Source organism: Pristiophorus japonicus, chromosome 2, assembly GCF_044704955.1.
Source record: "Pristiophorus japonicus isolate sPriJap1 chromosome 2, sPriJap1.hap1, whole genome shotgun sequence".
NCBI lineage: Eukaryota > Metazoa > Chordata > Chondrichthyes > Pristiophoridae > Pristiophorus > Pristiophorus japonicus.
In genome coordinates this window covers 139,857,732-139,877,781 of record NC_091978.1, presented here as the reverse complement: position 1 = coordinate 139,877,781, position 20,050 = coordinate 139,857,732, and the positions used below count along the sequence as shown (strand labels likewise).

The 20,050-nt window shown below is 46.2% G+C and overlaps 1 protein-coding gene across 3 annotated transcripts in view; it reads left to right on the top strand.

Annotated features, from left to right (window-relative positions):
* The window catches only part of slc7a2 (solute carrier family 7 member 2), a 309,829-nt gene that overhangs the window by 215,574 nt on the left and 74,205 nt on the right, over window positions 1-20,050 (top strand). For 2 of the 3 annotated variants that reach the window (XM_070869767.1, XM_070869763.1), the window contains exons 6-8: window positions 3,201-3,337; window positions 8,398-8,620; window positions 18,619-18,758. In XM_070869767.1, coding sequence (XP_070725868.1) covers window positions 3,201-3,337; window positions 8,398-8,620; window positions 18,619-18,758 — 500 coding nt within the window. The remainder of the gene's footprint in view (window positions 1-3,200; window positions 3,338-8,397; window positions 8,621-18,618; window positions 18,759-20,050) is intronic. The other variant, XM_070869770.1, reaches the window with a different exon arrangement.

Below are 20,050 nucleotides of genomic sequence, written 5' to 3'. Positions count from 1 at the left end.
TGCAAACTAACTTTTTGTGATTCATGCACAAGGACCCCCAGGTCCCTCTGCACCGCAGCATGTTGTAATTTCTCCCCATTCAAATAGTATTCCCTTTTTTTGTTTTTTTTCCCCAAGGTGGATGACCTCACACTTTCCAACATTGTATTCCATCTGCCAAACCTTAGCCCATTCGCTTAACCTATCTAAATCTCTTTGCAGCCTCTCTGTGTCCTCTGCACAACCCGCTTTCTCACTAATCTTTGTGTCATCTGCAAATTTTGTTACACTACACTCTGTCCCCTCTTCCAGGTCAGCTCTGTATATTGTAAACAGTTTTGGTTCCAGCACCGATCCCTGTGGCACACCACTAACCACCGATTTCCAACCCGAAAAGGACCCATTTATCCTGACTCTCTGCTTTCTGTTCGCCAGCCAATTCTCTATCCATGCTAATACATTTCCACTGACCCCGCGTACCTTTATCTTCTGCAGTAACCTTTTGTGTGGCACCTTATCGAATGCCTTTTGAAAATCTAAATACACCACATCCATCAGTACACCTCTATCCACCATGCTCGTTATATCCTCAAAGAATTCCAGTAAATTCGTTAAACATGATTTCCCCTTCATGAATCCATGCTGCGTCTGCTTGATTGCAATATTCCTATCTAGATGTCCCGCTATTTCTTTCTTAATGATAGTTTCAAGCATTTTCCCCACTCCAGATGTTAAACTAACCGGTCTATAGTTACCTGCCTTTTGCCTGCCCCCTTTTTTAAACAGAGGCGTTACATTAGCTGCTTTCGAATCCGCTGGTACCTCCCCAGAGTCCAGAGAATTTTTGTAGATTATTACGAATGCATCTGCTATAACTTCTGCCATCTCTTTTAATACCCTGGGATGCATTTCATCAGGACCAGGGCACTTGTCTACCTTGAGTCCCATTAGCCTGTCCAGCACTACCCCCCTCGTGATAGCGATTGTCTCCAGGTCCTCCCTTCCCACATTCCTGTGACCAGCAATTTCTGGCATGGTTTCTGTGTCTTCCACTGTGAAGACCGAAGCAAAATAATTGTTTAAGGTCTCAGCCATTTCCACATTTCCCATTATTAAATCCCCCTTCTCATCTTCTAAGGGACCAACATTTACTTTAGTCACTCTTTTCCGTTTTATATATCTGTAAAAGCTTTTACTATCCGTTTTTATGTTTTACGCAAGTTTACCTTCGTAATCTATCTTTCCTTTCTTTATTGCTTTCTTAGTCATTCTTTGCTGTCATTTAAAATTTTCCCAATCTTCTATTTTCCCACTAACCTTGGCCACCTTATATGCATTGGTTTTTAATTTGATACTCTCCTTAATTTCCCTGGTTATCCACGGCTGGTTATCCCTTCTCTTACCGCCCTTTTTCATTGGAATATATTTTTGTTGAGCACTATGAAAATTAGGAAGGCAAATGGTATGTTGGCCTTTATTGCAAGGGGGTTTGAGTATAGGAGTAAAGAAGTCTTACTGCATTTAAAAAGGGATTTGGTGAGACCACACCTGGAGTACTGTGAACAGTTTTGGTCTCCTTATCTAAGGAAGAATATACTTGCCTTGGGGGAGGGGGGACAACAAAGATTCATTAGATTGATTCCTGGGATGAAAGGGTATCTTATGAGGAGAGATTGATCAGAATGTGCCCATATTCTCTGGAGTTTTGAAGAATGAGGGGTGGTCTCATTGAAATGTGTAAAATTCTTAGAGGGCTTGACAGGGTAGATGTTGAGAGACTGATTCCCATGGCTGAAGTGTCTAGAACTAGGGGTCACAGTCTCAGAATAAGGGGTTGGCCATTTAGGACTGAGATGAGTAGAAATCTCTTCACGCAGAGGGTTGTGAATCTTTGGAATTCTCTACCCCAAAGGATGGATAGATGCTCAGTTGATGAATATATTCAAGACTAAGATCAATAGATTTAAGGGAATCAAGGGATATGGGGATAGAGCGGGTAAGTGAAGTTGATGTAGGAGATCAGCCATGATCTTATTGAATGGCAGAGCAGGTTCAAGGGGCCATATGGCCTACTCCTGCTCCTAATTCTTATGTTCTTGTAATTGGGATGATACCTTGGTGGATAATGCACATTAGTGGATACGTGGAAGTGCCTATATTTTGGTCTTGCATCTATGGTACAGCAATACCCTAAGACATGAGAATGAAGATGAGTATAACATAAATAACAATGGAAACATATTTTATTCATCAAGAAATGTAATACAAGTAACTGAAAAACCCGTGTAATAAGATGATGTCTTGAACAAGGCAAAACAAATTTGGTAGATAATAATTATGGCAAGATTACAGATAATGGAGGTTCCACTGTATAGTCCAACATGTATGTCTTGTGGTAGCCAAAGTTGGAAATATGCTTCTCCAGTGAGGACTTTCAGTTAAATAGATATCAGTAAAATAAACAAAACCTTGTACAACAATTGCATTAATGAAAACGCACAAAACATTTGTTAAGCAGAAATATACCATCCTGCATATTCATTTTTTTTATCGAGATCTAAACATTGACATAAATTATTTAATTACTTTTATAACTTGAACAGCAAGCCAATCAAGTTTATTTCTCCAATACTAAAACTGTTTGCAGTTATATATACATATTAACTTTCCAAGCATCACCTTTTACAAAGATTTGTCATGTTTTGATTTTAATGAAATGTCATATTGGTTTAATAAATTTTGAGCAGAAATATTAAGGTAAAGAGAGAGACTTGTATTCTTCAAATAGTCAGGTTGAATCTTTTTGTAGCTCAGCATTTAAACACTAAATTATTTTATTTTATCTATGATACACCACTAGAAGATATAACTAAAAAGAAGCTAGTGAGTAGCAATTCTATAATTTGATTGTTACATAGTAATAGTCTCCAACAACAAACTATAGAAAATAACCAGTAAAAAGTGTTTATTATTTGTATTATTTCTTAATTTATTCTTAATAAAAACCTAAACTATGTACATGATGTAGTTCTGATTTTTGGAACATCAGTTTTGAATGTATCCTTAAAAAAATGGAAATTTTGTTTTCATACTACTATGAATTTGGCTAAAATCTCAGACATTGGAACTATATTTTTCAAAATGATGTTGCATGAGTAACTGAAAATTGGATGTATTCTGTAAATATAATGTACATTTTCTCCCTTTCCTCTGCTTTGTAGCAATCTGTCATCTTCAGAGAATGTCACCAGCATTTATGGTATAGGTGGTTTTACACCATATGGATTAGCTGGAACATTAGCTGGTGCTGCTACCTGCTTTTATGCCTTTGTTGGATTTGACTGTATTGCTACTACAGGTAAGGACAAGGGGTATATTTATCATTGCATTATTTAATCTGATAGATTTATGCAGCAACAATCTGTTCTGTCATCTGCATTGTTTTGACATTTTAACTCGTATGCATAAATTAAGTGCAGCCGCACTCTTGTGCAGAAGTATACACAAAGGGAGCATGGGTCAAAGATTGGGCTATAACACCATGGGCCCAAGTTTCCACATGATTCGCGCCTGATTTTTAGGAGCAACTGGTGGAGAACGGACTATTTTAGAAATCGCAATTCTCCACATTTTTTTTCCTGCAGTTCTTGTCAGGTAGAACAGTTCTGGTTTAGAACAGAATTTTTTCTTCAAAAGGGGGCATGTCCGGCCACTGACGCCTGATTTGAAAGTTTCCACAGTGAAAATGTACTCAAAACTAAAGTAGAATGGAGCCAGTGAAGATTTTTGTAGAACTGAAAAAACCTGTTCTACACATTAAAAAATCAGGCGCAGGTTACAAATTAGGCGTCCAGAACGAGGTGGGGGGAGGGGGGGGGGGGGAATGGAACTCATTAAATTCGACAATAAATCCTTATTTATACTTCTACAAATATTATACAAATAAATCCAACCTGAATAAACATTTATAAGCCAAGAAAAGATTAAATAAACCATCTTCCTACCTGTGTGAAAGTGCTTCAGCCAGGGAGAATTCTGCAGCTGTTCGTGCCGCTGAGCGGGAGGGGGAGAGAGAGAGAGAGAGAGGGAGATAGAGATAGAGAGAGAGAGAGAGAGGGAGGGAGGGAGAGAGGGGAGGGGGGGAGCGGGTGTCGGGTCAGGGCGGGGGGGGGGAGCGGGCCTCGGGTCGGGGGGGGAGCGGGCCTCGGGGCGGGGGGGGGGAGCGGGCCTCGGGTCGGGGCGGGGGGGGAGCGCGGGGCGGGGGGGAGCGGGTGTCAGGTCGGGGCGGAGGGGGGAGCGGGTCTGGTCGGCGGGGGGGGCGGGTCTGGTCGGCGGGGGGGTAGCGGGTGTCGGGGGGAGTGGGTCTCGGGTCGGGGGGGGTGGAGCGGGTCTCGGGTCGGGGCGGGGGGGGAGCGCGGGGCGGGGGTGGGGGGGAGCGGGTGTCGGGTCGGGGGGGGAGCGGGTGTCGGGTCTGGTCGGGGGGGGGGAAGCGGGCCTCGGGTCGGGGGGGGCAGGTCTCGGGCGGGGGGAGCGGGCCTCGGGTCGAGGGGGGGGGGGCGGGTCTCGGGTCGGGGCGGGGGGAGTGGGTGTCGGGGCGGGGCGGGTGTCGGGGCGGGGGTGAGAGCGGGTGTCGGGTCTGGTCGGGGGGGGGGGGGTAGCGGGCCTCGGGTCCGGGGGGGGGGGGACGGGCCTCAGGGCGGGGGGGAGCGGGTCGGGGCGAGGGGGGGGAAGCGGGCCTCGGATCGGAGCGGGCCTCGGGGCGGGGGGGAAGCAGGCCTCGGGTTGGGGCGGGGCGGGGGGGGGGAGCGGGCCTCGGGTCGGGGCGGGCGGCGGGGGGGAGCGGGCCTCGGGTCGGGGCGGGCGGGGGGGGGGGGGAGCGGGCCTCGAGTCGGGGCGGGGGGGAGCGGGCCTCGGGTTGGGGCGGGGGGTGGGGAGCGGGTGTCGGGTCGGGGCGGGTCTCGGGTCGGGGGGGGTGGTGTGGAGCGGGCCTCGGGTTGGGGCGGGGGGGGGGGGCGGGTGTCGGGGCGGGTCTGGTCGGCGGAGGGGGGGAGCGGGCCTCAGGTTGGGGCGGGGGGAGCAGGTCTCGGGTCGGGGCGGGGGGAGCGGGTCTCGGGTCGCGGTGGGGGGGGATGCGGGCATCGGAGCGGGCCTCGGGGCTGGGCGGTGGGTGGGGGAGCGGGCCTCGGGTCGGGGCGGGGGGGGAGCTGGCCTCGGGGCGGGGGGGGCGAGCGGGTCTCGGGTCGGGGCGGGTGGGGGTAGAGCGGGTCTCGGGTCGGGGCGGGGGAGCGGGTCTCGGGTTGGGGCGGGGGGAGCGGGTCTCGGGTCTTGGGGGGGTGGGAGCGGGTCTCGGGTCGGGGCGGGGGGGGGGTAGAGCGGGTCTCGGGTCGGGGCGGGGGAGCGGGTCTCGGGTTGGGGCGGGGGGAGCGGGTCTCGGGTCTGGGGGGGGTGGGCGCGGGTGTCGGTTCGGGGCGCGGGTGTCGGGTCGGGGCGGGGGGGGGGGCGCGGGTGTCGGGTCGGGTCTGGTCGGCGGGGGTGGGGTGGGGCGCGGGTCGTGTCTGGTCGGCGGGAGGGGAGCGGGGGTCGGGTCGGGTCGGGGGGGGGGGCGGTCCTCGGGGCGGGGGGGAAGCGGGTCTCCGGTCGGGGTGGGGGGGAGCGGGTCTCGGGTCGGGGCGAGGGGGGGAAGCGGGCCTCGGTTCGGGGCGGGGGGGAGCAGGCCTCGGGGCGGGGCGGGGGGGAGCGGGTGTCGGGGGGGAGTGGGTCTCGGGTCGGGGGGAGGTTGAGCGGGTCTCGGGTCGGGGCGGGGGGGGGAGCGCAGGGCGGGGGTGGGGGGGAGCGGGTGTCGGGTCGGGGCGGGGGGGGACAGCGGGTCTGGTCGGCGGGTCTGGTCGGCGGGGGGGAAGCGGGTCTCGGGTCGGGGGGGGGCGGGTCTCGGGCGGGGGGAGCGGGCCTCGGGTCGGGGCGAGGGTGGGAGCGGGTCTCGGGTCGGGTCTGGTCGGCGGAGGGGGGGTGGAGCAGGCCTCAGGTCGGGGCGGGGGGAGCGGGTCTCGGGTCGGGGCGGGGGGAGCGGGTCTCGGGGTGGGAGGGAGCGGGTGTCGGGGGGGAGCGGGTTTTGGGGCGGGGGGGAGCGGGTGTCGGGGCCGGGGAGCGGGTGTCGGGTCGGGTCTGGTCATTGGGGGGGGGTGGGGGGGATGCGGGCCTCGGAGCGGGGAGGGGGGAGCGGGCCTCGGGTCGGGGCGGGGGGTGGGGGAGCGGGCCTCGGGTCGGGGCCGGGGGGGGGAGCTGGCCTCGGGGCGGGTGGGGGTGGAGCGGGTCTCGGGTCGGGGCTGGGGGAGCGGGTCTCGGGTCTCGGGTCTGGGGGGGGCGGGAGCGGGTGTCGGGGCGGGGAGCGGGTGTCGGGTCGGGGCGGGGGGGAGCGGGTGTCGGGTCGGGTCTGGTCGGCGGGGTGGGGGGGAGCGGGTGTCGGGTCGGGTCTGGTCGGCGGGGGCGGGGGGGAGCGGGTGTCGGGTCGGGTCTGGTCGGCGGGGTGGGGGGGAGCGAGTGTCGGGTCTGGTCGGGCGGGGAGCAGAAGCTGGCCGTGGGAGGAGCCTCATTCACGCAGCCCCATTGATGCCATTCAGCCAGGGCTAGGGGCTGCGTGCTTCGGGCCCCTCCCACACAGTTCGGCGCCTGGAGCTACTGCACTTGCGTGCCGACTGTAGCGCGCATGTGCAGAGGTCCCGGCACTGTTTTCAGCGCCGGGACCTGGCTCCGCCCCCCCCCCCCACAGCTCGTGCTGGCTGCGCCGAATGCCACAGGACCTGTAAGTAGGTGGAGAGTACCGAGGATTTTTTTAGGCGCCGTTTTAGGTGCGAAAAACGGGCGCCCAGCCCGGAGGGGCGCCCGTTTTTTTTCTTGTGGAAACTTGGGCCCCATAACCCTGCTTCTCTAACCTGTGCTCCCTTCAAGCATGGCTCCCTACCAAGAGAGTTACATTTACCCTGTAATTGATCCCCAACAATCCTGTGCAATTACGGGATATAATGATCACAGTTTCATTTCTGTCCCATTGAAGGGATCTTCTAAGTGCAATTACAATTCTAGACTTAACCCCATATTTGTTTCTTAGTCATTGTTTGTACTTATTAATTGAGTGATGTTGGTGCTAGGGAATAAAATGCTTTTCCTTCTTTGTCATTCATTGTCATTTTCAAATACAAGTGAAATGTGGCTAGATTCAAAGTAAAGTTTTTACTCTGCCCCAATAATATGCTTAACTCTGATGTTAGTTGAGTACTCCACTGCACTTGTGTGATTTTATTTCTCCATTTCACACACGAGAATCATCGTTTTGGCCTCTCAAGTATTGCCAATTTAGGAATTTGATTTTTTCTGGTAGCACACAATTTAATATTCTTGCAAAAAGTTCCTTTGTGCACTATTTTAAATTGTTTATTTTAAATGGGTAACTACTGTGTTAAATAGCACACAAAGCAATTTTACACAAATATGTTAACCAGTGTGCTAAGTAATCAAATTCCCCTCTCCCCGTGTTGGCACCCACTAAGAACTGAGTTGAGACAGCACAAACACGTTTCCCAGAGAGACTTTCAGTTTTACATTTTTGTTAAACTAAAGTGATTGTAAATTTTGGATGTTCTGAAAAGTATTTTGTTTTTGATTCTTAAATTGTTCTTAAATTATGACAGACAATTCTGAGATTTTTAATCTTCAAGTTGTTCCAATTCTGGAATGCATTACTACAATCTACATTACAATATCAGATTCATAATGAATTACAGCTTATGGGATGCAAGATAACATCAATACGTAATTCTTTTTCTGTTACTGTGTGCATGTACTCTCAGAAAAAAAGTTTTTGCCCTACGTCTATACCAAAGAATGCTCTACTTAGTCTTTTATTCATTTTGGATGGAATTTAACAAATACATTTTGACATGAAATGGATTGATGGTTCATTTATATTCCAAGCATCATTATACTTGTCCCTATTGTATTTTTTGCTACCCCTTGCATAGCTCTTCATATACCATTCCCTGACTGAGAGAACAACCAGATGTTCTGCTCCCATATCTTAGGTTGAATACAATAAGGTTTACAAATATAGCCCAAAGTTCCTGAGCCTTTATTTTTTCTCCTGTTAGTTTCTCTCTCTTTTGACCCAAAGGAAAGCACTGAACCTCAGTGCATCATCTGAATGACAGCATGATTCAGATCAGAAATTCATCTTCTGGGAAATCATGCTTGTAATGCAAACAGGGTCACCGCTGCATTTCTGGCAAAGTAACACGGTGGAGCAGGAGTAGCACTGAGGAATTTCCTGCGTCTGGTTTTTCTATCATCAATCCACATGACCAAGCTCATCTTTCCATACCAACTATTTGTATTCAAGCCAGGCAATGTTCTTTGTTTCCATTCCAGGTGAAGAAGTGAAAAATCCCCAAAAGGCTATTCCCATAGGAATTGTGACTTCCCTTTTGGTTTGCTTCCTGGCTTACTTTGGAGTTTCAGCAGCACTGACCCTCATGATGCCTTACTACCTGCTGGATGCTAGAAGCCCACTGCCTGTTGCCTTTGAATATGTTGGCTGGGGTCCCGCAAAATACCTGGTGGCAGTGGGATCCCTCTGTGCACTATCAACAAGGTATGAAAAGAAATTCAGCTTTCTTTCCGAATAGACCAGTGGAAAGGCTTATTGTGTGGTATTTGAACAAACACAGTTTAGATTCACAATTTCTGCTTCCATCCCTCACCCAACCATAAAGACCTAATGTACTATGTATTTTAAATTGAAGTTGTTTCACAATTGATCATCTTTTAAAATTTTGTGATAGCTGTTTAGTGAGGAAAGTGTCAGCCGTGGCTTAGTGAGTAGCACTGAGCCACGGCCCCTTATACTAAAACTATGCCCCCTAGTTCTCGATTCCCCCAGAAGGGGGAATCTATCCTATCAAGCCCCCTCAGAATCTTGTATGTTTCAATAAGACCCCCTCTCATTCTTCTAAACTCCAATGAGTATAGGCCCAACCTGTTCAACCTTTCTTCATATTACAACCCCTTCATCTCAGGAATCAACCTCGTGAACCTTCTCTGAACTACCTTCCTTAAATAAGGAGACCAAAACTGTACGCTGTACTCCAGATGTGTTCTTACCAATGCCCTGTAAAGTTGTAGCAGGACTTCCCTACTTTTATACCCCATCCCCCTTGCAATAAAGGCCAACATTCCATTTGCCTTCCTAATTACTTGCTGTACCTGCATACTAACTTTTTGTGTTTCATGTACGAGGACCCTCAGATCTCTCTGTACGACCGCATTTTGTAATCTCTCCCTATTTAAATAATAATTTGCTTTTTTATTTTTCCTACCAAAGTGGATAACCTCACATTTTCCCACATTATACTCCATCTGCCAAAATTTTTCCCACTCTGAGCCTATCTATATCCCTTTGCAGATTATTTGCGTCCTCTTTACAACTTGCTTTCCCACCTATCTTTGTATCCTCAGCAAATTTGGCTACATTACACTTGGTCCCTTCATCCAAGTCATTAATATAAACTGTAAATAGTTGAGGCCCCAGTACCGATCCCTGTGGCATCCCACTAGTCATTGTTTGCCAACCTGAAAATTCCCCATTTATTCCGACTCTCTGCTTTCTGTTAGTTAGCCAATCCTATCCACATGAATATATTATCCCCAACCCCGCGAGTTCTTTTCTTGTGCAGTAACCTTTTATGTGGCACCTTATCGAATGCTTTCTGGAAATCCAAATAGACGACATCTACTGGTTCCCCTTTATCCACCCTGTTCATTACATCCTCAAAGAACTCAAGCAAATTTGTCAAACATGATTTCCTTTTCATAAAACCTGACTGCATTATGATTTTCTAAATCTCCTGCTACTCCTTCCTTAATGATGGACTCCAGCATTTTTCAAATGACAGATGTTAGGCTAACTGGTCCATAGTTTCCTGCTTTCTGTCTCCCTCGTTTCTTAATTAGGGGATTACATTACATTTGTGGTTTTCCAATCTGCTGGGCTCTCTCCAGAATCCAGGGAATTTTGGTAGATTACAACCAATGCATCCACTATGTCTGCAGCTACCTCTTTTAAGACGCTAAGATGCAGGCCATCAGGTCCAGGGAACTTGTCCATCTTTTGTCCCATTAGTTTGCCTCGTACTTTTTCTGTAGTGATAGTGATTGTTTTAAGTACCCATCCCTCCCCCAATAGCCCCTTGATTATCAATTATTGGGATGTTTTTAGTTTCTTCTACCGTGAAGACTGATACAAAATATTTGTTCAAAGTGTCCGCCATTTCTCTGTTTCCTATTATTAATTGCCCAGTCTCATCCTCTAAGGGACCAAAGTGTATTTTAGCTACTTGCTTCCATTTTATATACCTGTCTGTTTCGATATTTCTTGCTAGTTTACTCTCATAAGCTATCTTCTCTCTCTCTATCATTTTTTTTAGTCATCCTTTGCTGGTTTCTAATAATTTCCCAAACTTCTGGCCTTCCACTCTTCTTCGCAACATTGTATGCCTTTGTTTTCAATTTGATACCATCCTTTACTTCTTTAGTTAGCCACGGATGGTTCGTCCTTCTCTTGGAGTCTTTCTTTCTCACTGGAATATATCTTTGCTGAGAGTTATGAAATACCTCCTTTAATGTTTGCCACTGTTTTTCTACAGTCTTACCCATTAATCTATTTTCCAAGTCCACTTTAACCAGCTCTGCCTTCATATCTTTGTAATTACCTTTATTTAAGTTCAGACACTAGTTTGAGAACTAGCTTTCTCATCCTCAAACTGAATTTGAAATTCTACCATGCTATGATCACTCTTCCCAAGAACATCCTTCACTACGAGATCATTAATTAATCCAGACTCGTTACACATTACTAGATCTAAAATAGTCTGCTCCCTGGTTGATTCCACAACTTGAGCACATAAATCTAGGCTGAATCTCCAGTGCAGTGCAGGGGAAGTGCTGCACTGTCAGAGGTGCCGTCTTTCAGATGAGACGTTAAACAGGGGCCTTGTCTTCCCTCTCAGGTGGACTAAAAGATCCCATGGCACCATTTCGAAGGTGGTCAGGGGAGCTATCCCCGGTATCCTGGTCAATATTCATCCCTCAATCAAAATAACAAAATAAAATGATTATCTGGTCATTATCACATTGCTGTTTGTGGGAGTTTGCTGTGCACATGTTGGCTGCCACATTACAACAGTGACTACACTCAAAAGGTACTTCATTGGCTGTAAAGCGCTTTGAGACGTCCGGTGGTCGTGAAAGGCGCTATATAAATGGAAGTCTTTTTTTTTATCCCTACAGTTTGTGTTTAATGGCAAGTATGCCTGTTCGAGTACCTCATCTTGTTTCACCCTTCTACTGCTCCTTGCTCCCTCTCCCCCCGCTCCAAGAAAATTTCCCTTCTTTCCTCCTTCAGCCTCTGGACTGCACTTAAATATTATTGAGTTAATTGCCCTTGTGCCCTCCATAAATCTCTCCCTCCGTATAAACTCTCTTACTCCTATTTACAGAAAATACGTGCAGGAGTAGGCCATTCGGCCCTTCGAGCCTGCACCATCATTCAATAAAGATCATGGCTGATCATTCAACCTCAGTACCTCTTTCCTGCTTTCTCTCCATACCCCTTGATCCCTTTAGCCGTAAGGGCCATATCTAACTCCCTTTTGAATATATCTAACGAACTGGCCTCAACAACTTTCTGCGGTAGAGAATTCCACAGGTTAACAACTCTCTGCGTGAAGAAGTTTCTCCTCATCTCAGTCCTAAATGGCTTACCCCTTATCCTTAGACTGTGACCCCTGGTTCTGGACTTCCCCTGCATCGGGAACATTCTTCCTGCCTCTAACCTATCCAATCCTGTCAGAATTCTGTATGTTTCTATGAGATCCCCTCTCATTCTTCTAAATTCCAGTGAATTCAAGCCCAGTTGATCCAGTCTCTCCTCATATGTCACTCCTGCCATCCCGGGAATCAGTCTGGTGAACCTTCGCTGCACTCCCTCAATAGCAAGAACGTCCTTCCTTAGATGAGGAGACCGAAACTGAACACAATATTCCAGGTGTGACCTCACCAAGGCCCTGAACAACTGCAGTAAGACCTACATGCTCCTATACTCAAATCCTCTCGCTATGAAGGCCAACATGCCATTTGCCTTCTTCACCGCCTGCTGTACCTGCATGCCTACTTTCAATGACTGATGTACCATGACACCCAGGTCTTGTTGCACCTCCCCTTTTCCTAATCTGTCACCATTCAGATAATATTCTGCCTTTGTGTTTTTTCCACCAAAGTGGATAACCTCACATTTATCCACATTATACTAGATCTGCCATGCATTTGCCCACTCACCTAACCTGTCCAAGTCACCCTGCAACCTCTTAGCATCCTTCTCACAGCTCACACCGCCACCCAGCTTAGTGTCATCTGGAAACTTGGAGATATTACATTCAATTCCTTCATCTAAATCATTAATGTATATTGTAAATATCTGGGGTCCCAGCACTGAACCCTGCGGCACCCCACTAGTCACTGCCTGCCATTCTGAAAAGGATCCATTTATTCCGACTCTCTGTTTCCTGTCTGCCAACCAGTTCTCTATCCACGTCAATACATTACCCCCAATACCATGTGCTTTAATTTTGCACACTAATCTCTTGTGTGGGACCCTTTTGAAAGTCCAAATACACCACATCCACTGGTTCTCCCTTGTCCACACTACTAGTTACATCGTCAAAAAATTCTAGATTTGTCAAGCAGGATTTCCCTTTCATAAATCCATGCTGACTTGGACCGATCCTGTCACTGCTTTCCAAATGCTGTGCTATTTCATCTTTAATAATTTATTCCAACATTTTCCCCACCACCGATGTCAGGCTAACCGGTCTATAATTCCCTGTTTTATCTCTCCCTCCTTTTTTAAAAAGTGGGGTTACATTAGCTACCCTCCAGTCCATAGGAACCGATCCAGAGTCAATAGAATGTTGGAAAATGATCACCAATGCATCCACTATTTCTAGGGCCACTTCCTTAAGTACTCTGGGATGCAGCCTATCAGGCCCTGGGGATTTATCGGCCTTCAATCCCATCAATTTCCCTAACACAATTTCCTGTCTAATAAGGATTCCCTTCAGTTCCTCCTTCTCGCTAGACCCTCGGTCCCCTAGTGTTTCCGGAAAGTTATTTGTGTCTTACATAGAAAATAGGTGCAGGAGTAGGCCATTCGGCCCTTCTAGCCTGCACCGCCATTCAATGAGTTCATGGCTGAACATGCAACTTCAGTACCCCATTCCTGCTTTCTCACCATACCCCTTGATCCCCCTAGTAGTAAGGACTTCATCTAACTCCTTTTTGAATATATTTAGTGAATTGGCCTCAACAACTTTCTGTGGTAGAGAATTCCACAGGTTCACCACTCTCTGGGTGAAGAAATTCCTCCTCATCTCGGTCCTAGATGGCTTACCCCTTATCCTTAGACTATGTCCCCTGGTTCTGGACTTCCCCAACATTGGGAACATTCTTCCTGCATCTAACCTGTCTAACCCCGTCAGAATCTTAAACGTTTCTATGAGGTCCCCTCTCATTCTTCTGAACTCCAGTGAATACAAGCCCAGTTGATCCAGTCTTTCTTGATAGGTCAGTCCCGCCATCCCGGGAATCAGTCTGGTGAACCTTCGCTGCACTCCCTCAATAGCAAGAATGTCCTTCCTCAGGTTAGGAGACCAAAACTGTACACAATACTCCAGGTGTGGCCTCACCAAGGCCCTGTACAACTGTAGCAACATCTCCCTGCCCCTGTACTCAAATCCCCTCGCTATGAAGGCCAACATGCCATTTGCTTTCTTAACCGCCTGCTGTACCTGCATGCCAACCTTCAATGACTGATTTACCATGACACCCAGGTCTCTTCCTTAGTGAAGACCGAACCAAAGTATTTGTTCAATTCGTCTGCCATTTCTTTGTTCCCCATTATAAATTCACCTGATTCTGACTGGAAGGGACCTACATTTGTCTTCACTAACCTTTTTCTCTTCACATATCTATAGAAGCTTTTATGTTCCCTGCAAGCTTCCTCTCATACTCTATTTTCTCCCTCCGAATTAAACCCGTTGTCCTCTGCTGAATACTAAATTTCTCCCAGTCCTCAGGTTTGCTGCTTTTTCTGGCCAATTTATATGCTTCTTCCTTGGATTTAACACTATCCCTAATTTCCCTTGTTAGCCACGGTTGAGCCACTTTCCCCGTTTTATTTTTACTCCAGACAGGGATGTACAATTGTTGAAGTTCATCCATGTGATCTATAAATGTCTGCCATTGCCTATCCACCGTCAACCCTTTAAGTATCATTTGCCAGTCTCTCCTAGCCAATTCACGTCTCATATCATCGAAGTTACCTTTTCTTAAGTTCAGGACCCTAGTCTCTGAATTAACTGTGTCACTCTCCATCTTAATAAAGAATTCTACCATATTATGGGCACTCTTCCCCAAGGGGCCTTGCACAACAAGATTGCTAATTAGTCCTCTCTCATTACACATCACCCAGTCTAGGATGGCCAGCTCTCTAGTTGGTTTCTCGACATATTGGTCTAGAAAACCATCCCTAATACACTCCAGGAAATCCTCCTCCACCGTATTGTTACCAGTTTGGTTAGCCCACCATTTCGTGGTTTCTCTATGGTTTTAATTACAGACAAGGCCATCTCCAACCAATTCCTTGTATCCTTCACCACCCATATCCCCTACCCTCTTCCAACCCGCTTCCTTCTGCATCCACTGCTGCAATAAATGCTTCCCCCAAGTCACTTACCACTATACTTTCAAACTTCCACTGTCCAGTCTTTGGCCCTCCATTCTGCAGCTGTCTGTCTGCTCTACCACTCCCTTTCTGTGGGAATGTCACTTGCCTCCCCATGTATGGACCTTGACTTGATTGCGTGACGGTGTTTGAAGCGGCTGACCCATTGATGCAAAAGCAGGGTCGGTTTTAAATCTTTCAGCACTTTGTCACCTTTTCCAGCAACAGGAAGGTTACCTGCTCTGGTCTGCTTGAACCAAGTTGAACTCGAATTAAACAGCAGATTTCACTGGTCAGAAAACATTTGGGATAAGGAGTCTAAATCAAATTAACCAATTATTCAAATGAAGAATGGGGGCATTATTTTGCTTAATTTTCAGTTCAAGTGAACAGATATTTTGAGCTAAGTAACTTTGAATTACTTGGAATTCATTATATCGTATTTCTGAAGACCTTTATTGGTGCTGAGTGGAAAGCACTTTTCCAGTCAAAGATTTTCTACTCAGATCTTCAAACATCTGGGCCCAGTTTTCAAAATTGTTGAGACTGAAAAAGAACTCTGGCCTCAAATCCTCAAGCCTACTCCAGGGGTTTAAGTGTGGGGAAGTGGTCACTGCTGGTCTCCATTCCTAACCCTGCCAGAGTATCCAGGACAAGGACGGAGTCATCTCATTTAAATATTTTCAGTGGCTGCTTGCATCACAATGGGTGAATCTTGGGCGTCCTCAAGATGGGAGGAGTGAAAGATGCAGCTCTGGTTTGGCCCCATACCCCCAAAAGGTGCAGCTGAGTCTGTGATCAGCCTTCCTTGTAAGAGGGCCGATCAAAAAATGTGTCAAGTCTGGGGCTTTTCAGGTCGTGACCATAACCTAGAGACTCAGTTGGCTCCACTTCTACCCTTACAATGACCCAGATGCTGGGCTCTTTCTAGAAAGCCGGTCACTGGGCAGAAAGGAGATGGCAGCTGTGGGAATTGTGACAGGAGAAAACACTGCCCAGCCTCCCACGACATTATTGGCCATGTTTGATGTAAACGGAAATCTCAGCCACACTTCTTGCACCTGATTTATTTCCTCCTCGTAACCCCCTCTTTACGCCTCAAGCCCTCTGAGAAAATTTGTGCCATTCTTCCCATGTGCATCTGAAGACATTGAAGGACCCAGGTCAGTATGATGATGCTGTTTTGGGAGGTCACTACCTATCACTTTTTTATTTTCCAAATTTTCATTACATTTGTTTTCACAATATAACAGGTACATAAATGTATTATTTTGCTTTAACCTAGTAAGGAGGATAAATTTTTTCCCCAATTGTTTTTGTGCTGTGCAGATTTAATGCACCTTCATATATCTGCTGATAAAACCAAGATTCTGCAATCAGTTAAAAAGCTGTCTGTGGATAACCTGCAAACCTCTTAAGAGTCTTGTGAACCTTAAAGCATTTGATTTTGCTTTGATCTCTGCTGTTAATGTGCATGAAAAGTCTTGTTCTGTAGCACGAGTCCAGTCTGTTTGAAACTGGTGATTAACAATGTGAGTGTAGTTTGAACTGTACAACATGAATTTTTTTAAGTAGATTGAACCTTCAATCGAAAGAGATCCACCACCACACAAAAATGGTGCTCCAGCAATCAACGGATGAAAAAGTGTTCCTGATTTAATTGACCATTGCTTGTAAATAATAATAAATTCTAAGCACAAGCTTATTTTATTGTGAACTTAGAGTAAAAATAAAAGGTACAACATTTTTCAGAAATAATGTAACGAGCAATATTTTAAAGAAGTTGGGTGGAACTTTCAACTTCGGCAGGACATAAAATGGGCAGTAGCAGATCATCCACCCGTTATACACCTCGTCTGATTTTCTTTTCTATTCACAGTATTGAGCTTGAGATTTTCCAGCCAGCTGCTGAAAAGGAGCAGTTTTCCCAACTCAGTCATGCTCTCCTCATGCTGTACCTTGAAACCAGTGGTGTGGAGATCATCAGGCAGGTCACTATTGCCCCATAGCAGGCAGCAGGCAGATAGGACCACTGTCACTTTCTATGTGACACAGGTTTCCCTCCAGATTGTCAGGGTCTGAGATACTTTTGGGTGTTTCTGTGTACTCTATTAGAGGTTTGTGAGGTTGAGAATGTGCAATGGAGCTCATAAGTGGCATTCGTCATCATGCTGAGCTAGTGGTCTTGAGGGAAGCCCTTGTTCCAGACTTTGATGCCCTGGAGTTCAGCTGACCAGTAGTAGTGTTTAATACACCCTGGGGTAGACCTTAATTTTCTTCGCCAGGTGGTAAACTGAGGCTTGTGGATTGGCCACCAGTGGAATGAAAATCGAACGGGGTGTATAATTGGCAGCTTTCCACCAACGCCGAGTTTACAACCCATTGATGAAAAATAAAATCCATCCCCCACTTATCAGTATGCAATACAAATTGCATTTTATGACTTGTGAAAATGTTCAACATAAGATGTTTGTTTGTTTCCAATGCTTCTGGGTATGCCTAACACTGCATTTTTCTATTTCCACACCTGAATGAAATCAAATCAAACTAATGTTTATTAAGCGATTACACTGTAGGACTCTACGTAACTGTTGCTGTTTGGCCAGCATAAACATGAATCACATTTGGCCAACTAAAGTTTGTCAAGCATGCTCAAGTGGTTGAAGACAACCAGACATTATCACAATGTTACATATTAAAGAAAACAAACAAAAAATCTGAAAATCTCATCTTAAGTATTGAGTCATGAAATATTCATAGTTCTGAGTTACAAAGGCATAGGTGGAGTTGCCCTTAAATCACTCTTGTGTAACTCCTTGCAGCCAGCATTGGTGAAGACCTGTGACAATGGACATATCGTTGTCGTTGGTGACCTGGAGATTAAAGAAACTGATTTTTTTTTAAGTCCGAAGAAAGAAGGAAACTTTCACTCTTTGATTAATCTAGTCTAAGCAGCATTGCATCATTGCATTTCTGATCCTCCAATTTGTTCACCGAAAAGCATTATAAACTCAGGCACCTAGTATTGTTGAGGGCAGGGGAGCGAAATCTCCTGATTCCCCCCCCCCCCCCCCCCCCTCGCCTAATGTCGGCAGAACTGCTAGAGAAATGGAATAATGGCTAACAGTGTTTCTCCAGGGGTTCTGTCGAAGTTACGGTGGGAGATAATCCAGGCAGTTATGTACATTTTATAATATGGTTTGATTCCTCAGTTTTTGCCCTCCCCTCTTGAAGACACAGACTCTTGCTTGGATATGGGCTAGAGGCACCGGCAGCCCTCCTGCACCTTGCCTAAGTAGTCATTCTTTACATGTGAGCCTAAACATGAGTGTTGGACATCACAGCCAAACACAATCATGTTCTCACCTGATGTCTGTACACACACTCACTTTCTGACAAGAGTTCCCTGGATTTTTTTTAATCCGCTCCATAGTGCAGGCCAAGATATTGAAGCTAATTGTAGGACCCCAGTTGAGATCAGCTAACTAGATATAGGCTGACATTCAAATTGTAATCTGTTGCTTTGTATGTCTTAGTATTACATCAGACAATGCTGTTACCCACTGGGGCATTGTTAGAATTCGACATGCCATGTTTTGATTATGTAAAACTATCCTGCATTAATAAAAAAATCGGTGTCATTTTATTTTGGGGAGAAGAATTAAGTGGATTATACAAATCACTTTCCCACTGGACAAGGAGAGTTTGGGAGTTTATGTAGAGCCCTAAAGTGAATGTTAATTTTTCATTAATTTACTACATATCTGTTGCGACTCTGACTTGCAACATTGTGCATGTCTTTCCTCTTCATTCAGTCTGCTTGGTTCCATTTTCCCCATGCCCCGTGTAATCTATGCTATGGCTGAAGATGGGCTGCTTTTCAAAGCTTTAGCCCGCATCAATTCTAAGACGAAGACTCCAGTTGTTGCTACAATGTCATCAGGTGTGGTTGCAGGTGAGATTTTGTGGATGGATGAAAGAAGGAAAATAAAGAGGGAATTTGTGTTAAACAAGCAAATGTAGAACAAAATTGTCAGATGGTCAGTGTATTAGTTCTTGTCAAATCTAATTTATAATTTGCATTCTCATTTTATTTTGCAGTCAGAAATGCACACTTACCAATCTTTTTCCTCCAGTGCAAACATGTTATAATATCAAAGATAAAGGAATGATATTCTTTCATTTGTATTTGCAGTAGAATTGCTGATTTTTTTGCCTCAGATAATATTTCATTTTATTATTGAGTTGCACAAGAAATTACACATTTTCCTCAACATAAGAACAAGAACATAAGAAATAGGAGCAGGAGTAGGCCATAAGGCCCCTCGAGCCTGCTCCGCCATGCAATAAGATCATGGCTGATCTGATCATGGACTCAGCTCCACTTCCCCGCCTGCTCCCCATAACCCCTCATCCTCCCATTGCTCAAGAAACTGTCTATTTCAGTCTTAAATTTATTTAATGTCCCAGCTTCCACAGCTCTCTGAGGTAGCGAATTCCACAGATTCACAACCCTCTGAGAGAAGAAATTTCTCCTCATCTCTGTTTTAAATGGGCAGCCCCTTATTCTAAAGCTATGTCCCCTAGTTTTAGTTTCCCCCATGAGTGGAAATATCCTCTCTGCATCCCCCTCATTATCTTACATGTTTTAATAAGATCACCTCTCATTCTTCTGAATTCCAATGAGTAGAGGCCCAACCTACTCAACCTTTCCTCATAAGTCAACCCCCTCATCCCCAGGATCAACCTAGTGAACCTTCTCTGAACTGCCTCCAAAGCAAGTATATACTTTCATAAATATGGAAACCAAAACGGGACGCAGTATTCCAGGTGTGACCTCACCAATACTCTGTACTGCTGTAACAAGACTTACCTGCTTTTATATTCCATCCCCTTTGCAATAAAGGCCAAGATTCCATTGGCCTTCCTGATCACTTGCTGTACCTGCATACTTTCTTTTTGTGTTTCATGCACAAGTACCCCCAGGTCCCGCTGTATTGCAGCACTTTGCAATCTTTCTCCATTTAAATAATAACTTGCTCTTTGATTTTTTTTCTGTCAAAGTGCATGACCTCACGCTTTCAAGTCATTATATAATACAGAATAACAATGCGTGTGCCTAGTCTAATTATATAGGAATAAAAATTCTGTTTCCTCACTACATTGTACATTCCCAGCCTGGGATTTTCTGTCTATTAAAAATCATGGGCTGGGGATACACAATTTCACGACGTGCACTCTTGGCAC